This window comes from Cyprinodon tularosa, unplaced genomic scaffold (genome assembly GCF_016077235.1).
Source record: "Cyprinodon tularosa strain WSP-4 unplaced genomic scaffold, ASM1607723v1 ctg240, whole genome shotgun sequence".
Classification (NCBI taxonomy): domain Eukaryota; kingdom Metazoa; phylum Chordata; class Actinopteri; order Cyprinodontiformes; family Cyprinodontidae; genus Cyprinodon; species Cyprinodon tularosa.
Window position 1 is genome coordinate 692,884 of NW_024038897.1, and position 18,367 is coordinate 711,250.

General features: G+C 39.6%; 1 protein-coding gene across 2 annotated transcripts in view; it reads right to left on the bottom strand.

The window, feature by feature from the left end:
- Nucleotides 1-18,367, bottom strand: part of hmcn2 (hemicentin 2) — an 81,164-nt gene that overhangs the window by 40,208 nt on the left and 22,589 nt on the right. For both annotated transcript variants that reach the window (XM_038287578.1, XM_038287577.1), the window contains exons 20-28: nucleotides 16,343-16,455; nucleotides 14,990-15,149; nucleotides 13,191-13,350; nucleotides 8,455-8,582; nucleotides 8,034-8,285; nucleotides 4,720-4,803; nucleotides 739-930; nucleotides 520-650; nucleotides 254-398 (exon numbers count right to left, since the gene is read on the bottom strand). In XM_038287578.1, the coding sequence (XP_038143506.1) occupies nucleotides 254-398; nucleotides 520-650; nucleotides 739-930; nucleotides 4,720-4,803; nucleotides 8,034-8,285; nucleotides 8,455-8,582; nucleotides 13,191-13,350; nucleotides 14,990-15,149; nucleotides 16,343-16,455 (1,365 nt within the window). The remainder of the gene's footprint in view (nucleotides 1-253; nucleotides 399-519; nucleotides 651-738; nucleotides 931-4,719; nucleotides 4,804-8,033; nucleotides 8,286-8,454; nucleotides 8,583-13,190; nucleotides 13,351-14,989; nucleotides 15,150-16,342; nucleotides 16,456-18,367) is intronic.

Below are 18,367 nucleotides of genomic sequence, written 5' to 3' on the forward strand. Positions count from 1 at the left end.
ATTATAATCTCAGTGAATCAGACCATCACCTAAAACTAGATGTGTTTAAATTAAAACTGAAGGCCTTATATTTTGCAGACTCATCACAACCAGACTAATTCGCTTAGGGTATTGCTTATGAGGGTGAATATTAATAAATTATTTTCAATTTTTTTTTTTTACAAATACTTTAAAGTGAAGATTAGTATTATACAATGAAATGTTTTTTATTTTGTTGTCCAATAAATCAAACATTGAAGGTCAGAGCCCTCACCTTGCACCACTATGTTGTATTGTCTTCTTGCCTCTCCTGCCGAGTTCTGAGCTGTGCAGGTAAACTGACCCGCATGCTCGTGCTGAACTCTATAGATTCTGAGCAATCTGTTGCCGTTCTGCAGATATACACCGGGGACGTCCGCCTGCACAAAGCGATCGCATCTGTAAACCTCTGCAATTTTTGCTGTCAAGGACACATCAGCCACTTGGTGGCATTGTACGGCTGGAGACGGAAAGGATGCGGTATGTAGGTGACACACTTACAGCGTGGCCATCTTTAGTCCAGGTTATTAGCGGGGAGGGGATGCCAAAAACATCACAGCCTAAAGTGAGGGGTTGCTTCAAGGTGACGGTGAGATTCAATGGCTGGCCGTCGTCCTGGATCTCTGGAGGAACTAAAAACACATCAAGGAATTCTTTAGATTACCGTATCTGCTGTAAGTGGAAAAGAAATAAGTTGTATAGCGGTAAATACGTCCTCACCATTAACTTTTAGCCTAGTCTTTCTCTCTACTGAGCCTGCCTCATTGGTTGCAACACACTTGAAGTCTCCACTGTGGCTGGCAGATGCTGCACTAATTACAAGAGCTCCATCCCTTGCCACAGAATACTCAGATTGTTCTGGCTGTAGCTCCAGGCCATTCTTAAACCAGCGCACCCTGGGGTGGGGTGAACCTGCAGGTGGTAGAGAGGAAAACAATTTAGATTCTTACTGAGCACAAAACGAGCTTTGTATTGACCATGCCCCAAAACAAGAAAAGTTACTCCCGTCTCTCCGGCTGTAAACAGAACTAATCGGGCACACAGCCCAGACTTGAAAATGCCAGCTCTCCATTTATCTGCAGGACAGCAGGCAAGACGCTGCCAAAACAGTTTAAGTCCTTGCAGCCCAGAGGCCTGCTATTTCCAAGGTCAGACTCCCATAAATGAGAGAGGAAGGTGTACTGGAGGGAGCTGAGGTGTAATATTTAAGACTATGGCCTCCAGATTTATTACCTAACAATGAAATAAAAGCGTTAAAGAGTAAGGACAGAAACAAGCAGTTCAAAGGAAGTGACAATTCAACCGAGGAGCCTGAAACAAATGTGTTTGGCGGATTACTGACTAAAAGAGAGGTGAAAATGGTCCACTGGAGGAAGCTGGAATGTGAGAAAAAACAAGGATTTTCTGCTCTATGCAACAGATTGACAGAGCAGAGATCCTGGAGGAAACACTGCTTGGTCTATTTCCAGAGGTGTTACATACAAACACCAGCCGTGAGGTGGGGGGGATAAAAAACACTCGATCTATAAAATGCTCACCATAGGACACTGCAGGAAATGTTATCATGTGCTGCTTATCTTAACACATGGTTACAGTTAAAAGAGCTTTAATGCAAATTCATTATGTCACTGCTGGGAGGAAATGCATACAGATGTTCTGTTTTAGATGCAAACAGATCTCATTAAAGGGATTTTCTTTTCTTCGAGCCATTAGCAGAGGAGATCTCCAGCTGTGTTCTTAAATATTTACCTCCATCTTCTGCAAAACATTTAATAATGTCCTTCTGCTAGATTATCCTTATCAGACGTGCTTAAACAGAGTCATCTCAGGAGAATAATGGAGGGAAGTGCTTTTCCTGCTGCTGACTGACTCTGTGGAACATCAAGTATTTCGGTGGGGGCCCCATAAAGCACCACTGGTATCTGCCTTCCTGTATAGCGAAGATGTAAGAAGGGCTATTTTGGCTTTATCTCCTTCTTCCTCTGCTTCACGGTGCAACTCAGACATCTCTGTCCTTTATCTGCCAGCAGCAGCCTGTAATTAGGATTCCTCTTCCAGCAGGCAGCGACACACAGGAAAGCAGATGTGGCTCACTGAGGCTGCCGGCAGACTGATGTTCCAGCTGTTGCTCCATATTAGACACACTCCTCACCTTCTCGCATGGAGCTGGTTACCATGACAGAGCGCCACACAAACAATGCTTGTTTGCAGGAACTGTCTAGTAAGTATCACTTAGTGATTCCCTGGACAGGAGGCTACACCTGTGAGCTTTGATAAGACATGAAGTTCCTGAACAGGCTAACTTGTTAAGCACACCGATTTCTGAATACGAGGACAGCATAGGAGGATGCTGCCATCATGCAAATCATGAAAGCAGAACGAGTTACTGAAGAGGCATAAATATAGTTCCAGCTTCAGTTTGCAGAAATATTAAAGCCTAATGGAACTTCTTTCTTTTTAGTGTTTTCTTAAAAAAAAAAAAAAGTGACCAAAAAACATTGTGGAGACTGAACAACTCAAAAAAGGTTAAACTACAAAAAATTATCCATCGAACCCAGTCTTACGATTTCAGAAATTACCAATAAGCCTTTTTTGATCTTGTTGTGAAACTGATTTACTAAACAACAGTACATTCCATAACTAAGGTGTAACAGGGAAATTTTTCAACAGAACAAATATAAGATTTGCCTGACAGTTTTTATTGAAAAATATCTTAAAAGATAGCCATTTTATTTGATCCTTTATGACTAAAACATCCTTTGATGAGCAGGCTGACACCTAAGTTGTCATGATCTGGCCTGTTTGCTCTCCCCTAATTAGTAATTCCTCTCACCTGCCCTCTTCCTTCCCAGCCTCAATTATAATTTATTCCCCTCACCTGTTTCCTCTGGTTTATATTCAGTTTAGCCTGAGCATTCAGTGCCAGATCATTACTTGTCTTTCTGTTAGTCTGTCTGTTTGGCTTTTTGTCATGGTTCCTGTCCTGGATCCTAGCTGCCAGTGGAAAGGGGGTTTTGGTGTTTGTCTCGTCTCCTGATCGTCCACTGTTCCTCCCCCGCGGAGTCCTCTGGGTTTTTGGCTCATTATGGGGGGAGGTTCAGTTTTTATCAAAGTAAGCCTGGCTCCAGGGAGGAGACCAGTTTAAAGTCCAGCTTCAAGTTCCGGTTCCTACGTCCTGTCTCGGCTACCCTCTTCCACTGAGCCTGCCTGTCTGCACCTGATCCTGTCTGCTCCTTTGCGTGACCTACTGGTCATGCTTCTGGTCCCAGTCTGACTCTGAACCCTCCTGGAAGCCTGTGCATGCCTGGAAGTCTGGATCCTGCCACCTGTCTCTGTTCCTGTCTGATCTGGATCCTGCCTGTTCCTGATCCCTCACCAGGATCAGCTTCCAGCATAACCTCTGGGACTGCAGCACTGCGGACACTCGTGGTCTGGACTGTTAAACCAGGTAAGTGACCAACCCAGATAATCATATATCAGTTTATCGTGGTCACTTACCTGTGTTTCCTCCCCTAGAGTGTCTGAGATTGCCCCCCCCCCCCCCCCCCCCCCACCTGCAGTGTCCCCGAGCCACAGCTCCGCTTTTGTTTTGTTTTATTTTAATAAACCTTTTGAACTATCCTACTGACTGTCTCTCCTGAATACTGGGTCCATCTGTCCGCGATTCATGACCTAAGTAGCTCAGTGCCTGTTTTCTTTAATTTACTTTGGGTCAGAGGTTCCCGCGCTGTTTGGCGGATTTGACGTCAAACATCTCTATGTTGAACGCATCAGACGTAACAAACAATCAAAGCTTTATATAAACATGGATTTTGTGGTCCTCAGAAGCAACCGGCATCCAGCTCAACTCTAAATGGAGAACTAGCATAAGAATGCTGCAGTTCTGTTTTTTGGCCACAGGTGGCAGTATCATTAGAACACTCCGCAATGTTTATTTAACAGAATTAATATTATAGAAGAGCGTTAAGAAAAAGAGGGAAAAAAAAGGATTCTTTCTGGCCAGCATACAGAGTGATGTGAGGTTTAAACTAAACCACCATAGATCACTTTGAACACACGCTGGCAGTATTATGCAGATAGCGGGTTTGATGTAAGCATGTGTGTGATGGACGCAGCTAAATCCAGGGTAAACCTGGAAGCCAACCTCTTAAGCCGGGCATACACTGTACGATTATTTGCCCTTTTTTGGGCGGATTCTCCAGTTTTGCGAGAATTTTTCGATCGGGCCGACTTTCAGCCTGATCGTGCATCGTGTAGTGTACAGGGGGTAACGAGGGGCGATAAGTCTCTCACGACCACCTCCCGATCAAGAATCATAAGGTCGGGAGAAAATCAAACATGCTCTAAAAATTCAGTCGGCCATCGTAGGGTTGCATCAGAGCATTGGGCCACACAGTGTGAGAACATACACTGTGAGCTGTGGACTTTTATACCCTGCCGTTTCTTTGTACAGTATTAGCTGTAGCTTTGTGTAATGATTGAAAATATAGCACAGTGTATGCCTGTGTTTAGCCAAATGGAAATCTGTAGCAAGACATGTTTTTTACATAAAATCAAAAAAGTTTGTGATAATAAAGTGACAAACATGATTCTTCTCTTTATGTTGTGAAGGGAACCGCAAAAAAAAAAAAAAATCCATTAATGGTGATCAAATAAAGCCTCAGTCTTTTCAGACCGACATGCCAATTAATTATTTCATACCTTTTGCTGGACAAGGGATGACGACTTTGCTGTTCACTACTTTCTCCATGATGGCATCTCCAGGTTCTGCAAAGGACGGCGCCTCTGTGGGGTCAGATAACAATGATAAAATAGGAGGCTTGGACAAATCTAATAAAGCCATTTAAACAAACATTTAAATTTACATTCATTTTTACTATTTTTCAGGGCTGCACTTTTAAAAATATTAAATTGTCCAGTGAGCTGTTTCCAAAAGAAATTTCTTTTTGTTTTACACTTGTGTAAACAAAAAAATGACAAATAAAATCTGTCTAAAAGTCTAAAAAAAAAATTAAAAATCCCTTGAGTTAAAGCAATATTTAATTTTCCTTTTTGCAACTGAATTAAAAGCAAATTGCAAAGTAAACCAGTATGTGAAATGAGCATGAGGAAAATTATTCTGACATTTCTTTTGTGGAAATAAGAAAGTGGAAAAGGCCTTTGGCATTTGACTAACTACTGTTCTATGATTTGAGGGATCACACAAGTCATCTGAGGTCATCAACAAGTATTATCCTACAGTAACTGTCACCCAGACGAGGTAATAGCACATTCATTCCCATATAACGGAGTTAGAGTACGGACAGCAGGGTGTGTCACACCCATGTACGTTCATACAACCAGTGATTTATGAAACTTTGCGGTTGACTGCCCATGTCCTCTCAGCCTACAGCTTTTGTAATTGACCTAAACATCTAGTAGATCAGCGATGTCTTGGAGCTGAGTCCCACACATGCTCAGAGCTAGCTGGCTATGAGCAGGGCATGCCCCAAAGAGCCTTAAGCCACAGGTCTCATGTGAAAATGCATTGTTTGGATGAAAGGCTGCACCAGCATGCTGTCTGAGGGGGTAAAACACGCACCCTGTGGCTCTCAACATCCTGAGTAAGAAGTAACACTGCTGTGTCCTTTCACACTACGGTTAGGAAGGGCCCACTGTTTTCAGAGTCACAACTCCAAACACAAATTCATCACGTTGGTATGGCAGCCTCAGCATGAACACTAAAACAAGAGTGGCGAGTGGCGGCCGAGTGTTAGGGCAAAGAGCTTGGAATCCTGAGGTTCTGAGTTTGAGCCCCACTCCCACAGACTGCCACTCTGGGTCTCTGAGCAAAACCCTTAACCCCACACTGCTCCCCGGGCGCCCCACGATGGCAGCCCACCGCTCCCCAAGGAGACGGGTCAAATGCAGAGGTCAATTTTATCAATGTGAGATCAATAAAGTTCAATTATTATTAGGAGTCAGGCTGATTACAATCCTTCCTTGGTGTTTTACATGTGGTTCAACCAGAAAATTCCCAGCCCCTGTGAGACCTCTCAAGGATATGCTGGTTCTAATTTTAGGCTAATTCAACATCTGCGCTCCTCACATGCAGGTAAAACTCACTATAAGTCTATGTGGAAGGATGAGAACCTTATCAGGAAGGTAATTATTGATTCTATGATTCAATGAGGTTATATAACATTTATTTTCTTCAATTTTGATATCCTGAATGTGAACATACATCAATGTTTTTTTTGGACGAGGGTGACCCAATCATGGACATTATTTGAGGCAGCCTTGTGACTGAGGATGTTTTTGGTCTAGTATTTCAAGCTATGTTAAATGAGGAAGTTATGTCCCCTAAAGAAGGCCGTTGCGCCTCGGGGCTTCCTCATGGTTCTTTTCCTGGGAGCAAGTTACTTACTACTCTTGACTCAAACTGGGTAAAACCATATAAAAAAGGACTATAAAAACAGGAGTAAAAAAGTTTATTCCAGATCAGGTCGTTACAGGACAGAGAAAATGCTTGGAGCTTGCACAGCTGTGGGCTCAAATAATCACGTCCGCGAGCGTCCGGCAAAGATTGAGCCCCGAGCAAGGTATTCTTCTCCTTCTTATAGCTCATGAGTCTATGTGTTGGATCATGTGGATGTTTAGAGTCCATATCAGAAACTGACACGCCATCCATGCCCTGACCTGTATGCATCTTGCCTCTATTTCCAAGAATTACAGATAGCTTCCCTTTATCAGACCGGCTCCAAGATGTGCCCATATCCTGTGCATCTTTAAAAGACAAGAAAGCTGTCCTATTTAGATGACCTACCTATACACAGTGACATCCACAATGTGAAGGAAGGCCTTCCACTCTCTCTAATCTGGCTAACAAAGTAACAATGCACATGATGTATAAAGAATAAACCTAACAGCTACCTGTAAAATTTTACCTCATCAAGGGGAGTTGTTAGCTGTATTTCTTTCTCGTTCATCTAAGTGCTTGTTAAACCCTGATATTTCCAACCAGCTACGCATTAAAGCTAATGTTGTCCCAAACAGTTTATTCAGTTAATTCACTCTTTTAATAATAATAGTAATTTTACGTTAATAATCTCACACTGAAGAAATTCAACTCTGCATCCCCTTGGGGATGGATCAGATCATCTTCATTATGTTGGTGACATACATTTGGAAATTAAATGGAAATAAACAGACAGAGATTATGATTCTTAACAAGGGTGAATTGACCTAGAACTAGTGTATCAACTCGATAGAGCCAGTGTTGGCCCCTCATTTACAAGCATCATGTGCATGATGTAATGATGCGTGATGTGTTAGGGTGTGACCCTGCAGATCTATAAAAAAGTTTCTTTTAACTGTTAATCGGGACCCTTCCTGATGAAGCAAGCCCAGTGAGGCCTGCTGTACCTAACCTGTAGCCCTTCATATTTCATAGTCTCCAAAACTGATCTAAGAAGTAGTAAAATGTATTAAAATTTGTACTTAAATTGACCAGATAAATAAGATGGTATGCCATCGGAAATTAGTATGTCTAAACCAATACACATGTCACATTTGTGTCCAGAAAAATGTACTTATTGTCCCTTTTTGCAGTGTAGTCCCGGTACTGTATTGCTGTCTGCTGTGTCTCATAAAGCACACTGAGGTTATGAGGACATTCCTCCTACTGACAGACTGTCAGATCCTCCTGATGATACCATCTCTCTGCTGATGTGCCACCACTTGATACCCTCTGATTCCAGCTCTAAATGTGCCAGGTCCTTCGAAACCAGATCCTTTAAACACCTTCATCTGATCAGCATGTTTTGCAAACTCACATCCACATCAGAGGACATTTTCTAAACTTAACTGTCAAGGAGTTAATTTTAATTGATCAATAATCGCCTGTTTTAGGGCAAATGTGTATAAATAAAAGCACATTTTGCCATATGATTTCAATACTGTGATAACTCGATGACAGCGACTCTTAATTTGGGAACCTCTGGTTGTTGGTAAAGATGTTAAGTTGGGGTACCCACCAAGAATTTCCAGCTTAATCTCTAATGTTTCCTGTCCAGCACTGTTTTTTGCCACACACTGGTAGGTGCCCTGGTCAGCAAGGCCGACAGATGGGATCCTTAGAGGTGCAGAGTTCTTTTTGCCAATAGGCTGTCCGTTGTGGAACCAGCTGATCTCAGGCCTCGGCTCTCCTTGGACCACACAAGGCAGAGTCACTGTTTGGCCGAGCATGGCTTTTAGGATGGATGGTGCTGGCTGGATTCTGGGTTTAGCTGAGAACACAAAGATATATAGTTAGTAAACTAGAAAAACTCCCTTATTTAAAAATGCATTTATATATAAAATTGTTTACGCATAGATCAAATTAAAACAGAAACATTGACAGGGAAGGTCTGAGCTTCAGAAGAGGTTGAATTTAAAAATGAATCTCCATCCAGTTACCTTGAACATGTAAATTGTAGCTTAGGGACACATTCCCTGCTGGGTTATCTGCAGTGCAGGTATATAGTTTACTATCCATCAGCCGCACATCAGTGATCCTCAGAGAGCCTGAAGGCAAAACAGTGAATCTGGGGGACAAATGCAAAGAGGAGATATCATGGGGATTTTATAGAAATAAAAAGCAAGTCATCATTCTGAGGGTTTTTTGAAATTTTCACTTGATTGGACAATGATGACATATGACATATTTTTGATTTAATATGTGTGATATAAACACAATGACTTTTCAATTGCATTTGAAAAACAATTAAATATATTTCACTGTTTTTAAAAGCTCTCTAGTCCAGATAACATTGTATTGATTACCCCATGCACAGATCTGGTTTACTGGTTAGCTCAGGGGTTTGCAACCTTAAAAGTCTACAGAGCCCCTCTGTCCCTCAGTCCAACCAAATAGAATATGGTTGGGGCTACAAATATTCCATAAGCTTTTGAAAAAATTACAACTTGCACTTATTTTTCAACATCTTATCATTAAATATGTCTTTTTTAAAGAACTGCAATTTAATTATTTTGAATATTCAAATTAAAGATAAGGAAAACTCCTCCAATAGGAAACCTAATGAATTTTACTGGTATTTCAGGTGCATTGTTTTGTGTATATTTAATATAGTTATTTAATAAAAACCTGCATTATTATTATATCCATATCTTAAAAAATAAGTTTGTTTTTATCAGTTTTTTCATAGCTATTCAGCACTACATTATAAAATCCAAAGAACCACTTCAGGTTGTCTTAAATATAACAAGCCCAACAATTAAATGTCTCTGCAATATGAAAATTAAATTTTTGTATTATTTTATTTATCTTAAAAATCCAATAAATTTTCCAGCCCTGGCTTTATTTCTTGGATTGATCTCAATTTAGCTCCATCGATTGAGCCATAAATTGCAACCAACCTTTGTTCAGTTTCTTATATTTTTTCTTAACAATGAATATTTGTATGAAAACCATGAAAGGAAAAAAAAACATCCTAAAGAATTCAGTTTGGCTCTTTTTCCTGTCACTTCTTTGGTGTAGAGCACATGTGTCAAACTCAAGGCCCGCGGGCCAGATGTGGCCCGCCATGTCATTTTATGTGGCCCGCTAGAAATCCCACAGCCGTCATTTTGATGGTTCTGAGATTTTAAAGGGAAAGAACTACATTTAAAATTAAATGTATGTTGCTCATGTTAACTGACTTTTCCTGTTTCTATATTTCCTTCATTTTCACTTAGTTTTTTAAATAAAATTAAAACATAAAAAATAAATATGGTTAATTCTTCCTCGATCCCCCACAACCGTCATTTTGACGGCTCTATTAGTTGTATTGTAAATTCTTCCCGCGCTGATTGACGGTACAGTTGCCTAGCAACCAACATTCTACCTAGAACTTATTGGCTAATATGGAAAAAGTGGCACTCAGATGAAACCTAACAGCGAAACAGGCTTTAGAAATGCTTCAAAATATCAATGATAGTGATTCGGGCGGAGAGGGAGAGACCGATGAGGAGGACTGGGTAGGAAGCGGCTGTGTGACACGTGTGTTAGAGCAACAAGCAAGCATATGTTTTCTATGCAACTGTAATTGTCACTTGAATAAGTTATAATAAATAATGAGTTATTTAACATTAAGGAGTAGTTACATTTATTTTACATTACCTTCAATTACATTTAGTTAAATTTATAAGTTATATCTGGCCCTTTAAGGACAGCCATTACGCTGATGTGGCCCTCAGTGAAAATGAGTTTGACACCCCTGGTGTAGAGCAAAAACTAATCTGTGACAGCTGACAGATGGGCCTAAGGGAAGTCTGGAGTTTAACCACACCATAGTGCACATTTAAAATTGTGCAGAGCAGTTACACTAAAAAGGTAACGGATGCTTAATCCTGATAACATCTCTCCTCGAAAAGGTCAAAGACTTAAAAGATTAATTCATTGTTTCCAGTTGATAACAAAACTTTGTTTTATTTATCACTGAGAGCTGAAATTATACAGACCTTATAAAAGTCAGAAGTTTGGCCAAATGATGATAAAAATGCAAGGTCCCTCAGGTCGCCGTAATCAATGTTTTGTTTCTCAGAGAGCAACGCTGTTTAGGTTGAAACCTCCATTTGTTCTATGGATGTTTGTCCCAGATAAACATCCATGGAAACATCCATAGAATGTGGCAATCGCTAACACTAAACTGTATGTCAAAAAGATGCTTTGTTACTCAAACAGCAGCAGGACTTAAACATATGTTAAGCTAAATGTAAGCCAGCCATGTTTAATGATTTTGTGATAAGATAAATTATATCAGAAGCAGTGCAGCTGTATAACGCCACAATATTCAGGAAAGTAAACATACTCCTGTAATTTATCTTAGATAACTCTGTCTGCTAAGCAACCGAGTTAAAACAATAACACATTCAGAAAGTGGAGCATAAAGAGCCCTTTATTTCAGAAGGCTGGATGCTGTTATACTTAGACCCCCCCCAAAAAAAAAAAAAAACACAGCAAGAGAAGCAGTGACATCTACAATCAGAACCAACTGGGCTGTTAGGTCACTTCCTGCTAAGATCGCTGCACTTACGCTCAGCAGCACTCACACCCAGACAAGTTGAGCTGTCTCTGTCTTTCATTCATCACTCCCCCCCATAGCCTTCAACTACCTGGAAACACAATCTCGGTCTAAAACTTACTGGGTAAAATCAGCCTCATCGTCACTGGTTACAAACTGAAAAAACTGCATTTAAAAAGTATTGACACCCCTTCAACAGTTTTGCATTGCGTAATGATCTTTAATATTAATGTACATGTACATGAATTCAACTTTATAGTACAGACAAAAAACAAGCTTTTTAGCTTTTTATATGTGATGTAGTCTAAAAAGAACGAATATGGTTTATTTTATGGGATGTATTTGACTCCAGCCCCTCTGAGTCAATACTCTGCAGGACCATCTTTCCTGTAAGTAAAAAATGTCGTTTATGGTTTGCTCAACTAGCTTTTCATATCTACAGACTGTTTTTGTTTTTTTCTGAAGTAGTCTAAGATTATATGGAAAGCATCTGTGAACAACTTTACCACTTATCCTAGGTTCCTTTAGATTTTAGAGAAGCACAGATCAATTTTTTTTCCCGTTTTGGGCTGTGCGTATGGACAGAAATCTGATCTTAATTTCATAATACTGCTGAATGAACAACCCGAACACTTTGCAATGTGAGCATAAATAATATTGTGATAGAAGAAGGTAACAGATTTGCACAGATAACATTCAAAAGTTCTACTTAATATTAATCAATAAAATAAATTAGGTGCACATTAGCAGCAAAAATAAATAAATAACATTTTCATGTAAAATCCACTAGATATTTTGAATTATAAAATCAGATATAGAAGCTACCTTACTGTAACTGTATTGCTGTGTATGAAGACTGGATCACACTGCTGGATTGATGTCATTCTTCTGGTATCTTATCCAGCCAATTAGTCAATATCAGAGCTGATATCCAACCTAGATATCAGATCAGTGCATCTCTGGTTCATTTTTAAAAATCAACACCCATTAAACCAAATTCCAGTTTTTGTAGCTAAGGGTGAAGGTCAATGTTTGCGTCGGTCTCAAGTCTTTGGAGCATCTAAAAGATTTATTTCTAAGACAGTTATGAGTCTATCTTCTCTCCTCCTCTGACCAAATTTTCCCTGTCCACTTTAAAGTAATGCATCCCTGCAGAATGATGTTTCCGAATATTTAAATAATTTGTTCAGGCCTAAAGTCCATTACAATTGCAAATATTACTGTTTCACTGCAACATAATGTGAAATTGTCTCCAAAACCCCATCAATTGTTTTTTTATTACAGAGCTACTAAAATAGAAATGGAACGAAAAGGAAACCCACCCCTGCTCTTTCGCTTTATTCATTTCAACAATCAGCGTTTTCTGGTCATTTCCCCAGAGTCCCAAAGTGTTGCTGCAAAGAACAAATCTTTACACGGCCCACTTGTTTCCACAGGTCCCACACATGCAGACCATGGGATGTGGGGGTTGTTCTCACAGATGTGTTATTCTCATCAGAGAGAACGAGTTAAGAGTCAGCATGTTGTTTTACTGCTGAAACACTCCCGGGAATCCCAGCATCAGGCAGACAGGGCTTCATATTCCTCCTCTCTTCCTGGCATCCCCCACTCCACCCCCACTATTTCCTTCTACTGTAATTCAGCTCACACAAGTCTTACAGTAACTGAGTCAGAGCGACTCCCGGCACCACAGCCGCTGTCGTGCTCCCATCTACCCTACCCCAGCCTGCATGTCAGACATACACCATATGCTGTCTGTTTATGAGATCTGGTCTATGATCTACCCGATACGTTGATTGGTCAGCCTGTCTGCACCCGAGGTGCAGAATGAAAACAAGGAACCAGGCCGTGTGGAGCCAGATGTTCTCCCTCAGACTGTGGGTGAGGCCTACACACCACTTCTCAGTAGACTGTCACTGCCTCTGCCTGACTCCACTTTCAGGACATCATCAATTAACATATAAACATCAACAGTTCTCTCCAAAGGCAGTTTTACTTTGTAAAATGTCCTTAAAATACTATTTGGCAGAGCTGCTGGCTAGCTGCTTGGGATTACAGAGTAGATGACCTTTGTAATATTCCTGTTTAATGTGGCTGAATACAGACTGCCAGAGAAAATTATTTTCTTACCCAGCTGTGACGGGCGGGATGGGATACCCATTTCGGCTCCATGTGACTAATGGAGAAGGACTTCCCTGGGCCTCACAGGGGAGAACCACCTCAGTCCCCACTTCTGCAGCCATCTTTATGATATTGTCATGGCCGCTGACACCCATTATCTTCGGAAGGGCTTTAAAAAAAAAGAATAAACAAGTTATGGCAAAATCATAAGATGCTCCAGCCTTCTGATACAGCCACAAAATTATCTGTGTTTTATCGAGATTTTATACTTAAAAATGAGGTAGCCCATCATTCTTGGAAGAATGTCTAAAAGTGAAGGTAATTGTTCTTAAGAGAGCAAATTGCATCTGAATAAATAAATTCAGCTGTGCTTAGAGGTTTCAAATGTTTGTTGAAGAGCAGACAGAATGTTTAAACAGCACCATTAAACACAGCAGACAGTTCAAGGCAAAAGCTAGGCTTAAAAAAAATACATCATCTCACAGAGAACATCTTACAAAGGTAGTACTGTCCACCTGAACTGACAGACCAGGCTAAGAGGTCTAAGGTCTTATTTTTGGAAGAATCCTTTTTGCACTTTTATTGAAGATCATTTCTTGGACATTATTAATGTGCTAAGCTTGGATGAGAAAAGAAGTAAACTGATTAATCAATATATTAAAAAAACAACAAAAACAAGGCCCTGTCACACCTTGACGATTTAGCCAGTGTATGCTAGACATATGAAAAGTCTGGCAAAAAACACTGGCATACGATGGATGAGTTATGGTACGTTTTGTATAAGTTATGAGCCCTCTTACATACACTGGCACACGTCGACATACAAATTTTGAGCATACTCCTCCAGACTGCATCCCCATCATAGGGTGAGAGAGAAGGCGAGTGTGATCGATCCCTGCGTTCACGCTCACAGCAACAACCAACAAAGTTCCTAGCGGACATGACGCTGAATCTGCAGTGGGTGCAATCCTTCTTCTTTTCCTTTTTATTTATTTTTTTATTTTTTTAGAAGGCGGTAAACAGTAGCTTGGTTAATACCGCAATTAAAGACATCTTTTTATGTAGGCTGGGCACCTCCGGGCGCTTTGCTGCCCTCCTCAAGACACTGGCTTGTGAGATTTCATGGGCATTACGCTACCGTGCGTTATGCATAAGTTGGGACATAGGCTCTGGACTTGTTATTAATACTCTATACGCCAAAAAATTTTAAAAAATACAAGTTCAGTATATGCCAGCGTTATAGGAGATTCTGGGAGGTCAGGCATACACTGGCTTAATCGTCAAGGTGTGACAGGGTCCTCAGTGGTGGCAGCATCATGCTGTGGGAATACATTTTTCAGCAATGAAAGGGAAGCTGGTCTGAGCTGATGGGGAGATGAATTAAGCTAAATAGAAAATCAGTTATAGATCAGAAGAAAAAACGTTTTGACATACTGTAGCAGAAGATTTTAGAATGTGATGGAGGTTCAACCTTCGTAACTATAAGGGTTAAAACTGAAACATGTCATGTTTTAAAATGGCCCAGTCAAAGTCCAAACCTAAATCTGATTCAGAATCTTTTTTAAGAGCTAACTTACACAGACTCGACTAAAAAGACACATCTAAAATTAGAGCCGAAGGTGTTTTAACAAAGTATTGTTTTATAGGAGGCTAATAGAGATATTATTTATTTACCAAATGTTGTTTTTGACATAAAATCTGAATAAAAACATTGAGTTTGTGGTTGTAATGTGACAAAATGCAAAAAGGATCAAGGGTGTGAACGCTCACAAGACAATTTGAATTTGTTGTCATGGTATATTTCTTACTATTAACACTGAGCTGGACCTCCCGGCTTGCATAGCCCACAGGACTGCTGGCAGTGCAAATGTAGGTGCCTGCATCCTCTGCAGTGGGGTGGGGGATGTGGAGATATCCATCAGAACCGGGCTGAAGAGAGGAGCCATCCCTTGAAAGAGGCTGTCTTCCCTGGAAGAAAGGCAGGCAGGTGTAACACCCAGACAAATTTCACAGTAAAAGTTAGATGCACACCAGCACAGAGACGCTCCCATCTCAGCCTTTGATGTCAAACGTAATTACAGACCAGCAGTTGAAATGCTCTCTATTTGAAATATACACAGAGAGGTAAGCAGCCAGCTGGGAAAGTACTTGCTTTGAACATAAAAAAATAAATACTTTCACAGACTTGCTTTTACCTGCCCGGGAAAAAAAAAGATTAATGTAAGCATTGAGTCTGAAAACAAAAGGCAGATTTGGTTAAGTATGTGAAAACAGTAGATTGTTGACCTTGCCTGAGTGGTTAAGAGTAGTTTAATGCGAGCTAACATGACTCTTCTTTAGTCTTCATCATTTCCCTGCTCCTCCCTACTTTAGTCGCTACATTCAAGGCTTAGATTTAAACGCGTGACTATGTGCGGCAATGTTTTCTTGCAGAGAAGTAATTTCACTGATTTATCAAACTAATTACTGACAAAGTAAACAGAGGAGTTGGACGTTACGTTCCTTTAATTTGCAAGAAAAATGTGACAAAGTTCATGTTTTGCATCCTGAAGAAAGAAAGAAAAAAACTCCCGTTTCTGCCTGGATGGATAAAAACCTTCTGTGCTTTCTGCGCATGATGAGAGAAGGCTACACGTGAGGTTTTAAATTTCTAAGGTACTTTAAAATCCAGAGTTATTTTCCCCAGCCGAATACCAACAGGGTAGAGTTGCCATGGTTACATCGTCCCTTTTCATACAATCAGGGCTTGATTGCTGCACAAACTATTGTTGTTGGTTTTATGAGTGTTCTAACAGACAAAAGAAAACACACAAAAAAAGGAAAGGGCAAAAAATATAAGACTTATGTTAATGTAATCACAATAAATCACGGTAATTAAAGAGATATTTTTCAATATAATGGCCCTTTAACATATTGTTATGCCTATGAGCCCTAGTATTACAAGTTTTCTGTATATTAAGGATTTTTCAAACCAGATAGTTTACATTTTAGAAGAATATTAAATCAGCTATTAATATTAAAGGATAATAAAAGCTTGTATAGTGATGATACTTTCATGAATAATTACTGTTAGTCAATGATACATGCATTAATTTAAGAGATGCATCAGTATCTAATAAGTTAGTGAAGCTAATATGGGCAGTGTGGGTTTTATGACCTACCTTGGACCAGACAATAACTGGTTTGGGAACTCCGCTTGCCTCACATGACAGCGTTATGGCTACTCCCTCATTGGCAATGTACTGGTATGGGCCAGCTCTGATCTCTGGGGGCACTGTGGAAGAAGTAGGTTGTAAAATTCAGCCCTCTGACCATGCAAGACATGTGTATACCTCCACCTCTTTACATAGCGTGTCGGTTTTGAGGTATGCCTTAATGATAAGCTGGTAAAGTATTAACCACATGCCCTCTCCATTAATACATGGCTACAAGCAAAATCTCCCAGTCATCAAAGAACGTAGTAAATGAATCCCCTCTCTGTGATTAGAGCAGGTGGTTGAATCGTCAACATATTTTTGTGTTCATCACTGACTCAGCATATTATCGGACCTGATGGTGTCTGGCAATGAGAAACTGAACATGCAAATAAGCAAATCAGCTGTGCTGCACAAAATGAGTCTCACCAACGTCCCTAGAATAGTAACATAGAGGAGGAGGATTTTATCCATTTGTAATATAAGGAGGTGTGACCAAGATAAAGAAGCAGGTGAGGTGTGAGCTGGACTGTGATTATTCTGCAGGCAGAATAAGATCTGATGAAACTTATAATCTTTTAAAATCAAGTGCATAATAATTGAAGCATGAGTTTTTGAGACTTTTGCATCAGTGCAATATTTTTATTCCTGTAAAAAACCCGACTTACACAAACAGGCAGATGCTGTTGTGCAAAGTAGATCTATAAAATATTATACAGAAATGTCTAATGCATCACAAATAATGCAAATAATTTCTTTTTTTTAATTTAAATTATACAAAATATATTTTTCATTTGTTTTTGACGGGAAGTTTTTTTTTTTGAAAAAAAAAAAATAGCATTTTCTGAAAAAAGGAGCAAGCCAATAGAAATTACAGGCTCCAGGATAGCTGCTGAAACATCTTTAAAAAAAAAAGTCTTTTTGCCTTTAAATTTAAGACTGTAGTGTGGTTGCCATGGCTACAAAACAGGCTTAACTTGGGCTAACTCAACTGACTGTCTGCTGGTTGTAACTCTAAAACAAACATGACCACAATTTACACCTGAGATAGTTAGAGATATCCCTGTATACCAAAGTTTTAAAGAGTTATGATTTCTGCACTTTTTATTTCAATCATTCTCTATGTTTAACATGAGATACTTAGATCAGCTTTATAAAGAACTATAATACACAATACATTTACTAATATATACTAATACATATTTTGGCTTTTTGTGGTTATAAAATATACCTCTAGTTATGGTGTGGAACCTAAAGGAGCACTATCAGTCACTCTTATTTAGTAAACAATGTGTTTTTTTACAGCAGTGCTTATGTTAGGATAAATTAAAAAGATGAGCTAATTGAATATATATGTCATATTTATATATTTTAGTTTGGATTATAATAACAAACATAAAATAACCACGGCTCTCCCTCAGACTGTGTATTCTCACACATTCTGAAAGAAGCTACCATACAGGAGAACGGTGGCAGATGTGTGGGGGTGGTTTCTGCTCCTTCACAGCATCTTGCACTGACTTCAATTCTGCAGATTTTTTTCACACTTCCTGAGTTATAAATTATCTTAAATGACTGATTTTGATTTCAATTCAGTTTCATGGTAAAACCGTAGGGACATGAGCGTTAGTTACAGCTATAGAACATTGTCATCCTTACTAGAGCTCTGTTTTCCTCTTATTTGCTATAATCAAAGAAACATCTGTGAAACCGACCTAAAGGTTTGTATAGAAACAACCTTTCACGAAGGTTGACTTTATACATGTTATCATATGTATGTGTGATAACAATAACTGAATCAATGGTTATAGTATGATGACTGAAACCTTTCCTTTTTCTGGCACAAAACTTGTGCAATGTGATAGCTGCATTTTATATAAAATCCAATCTAGATACACATGCCTTCACAGTTACACCCAAATCACCAACTAATAACCTGATATAAAATCTGTATTAGTCTGATTTCACTGTTTATAATCACATTCGGAAGTT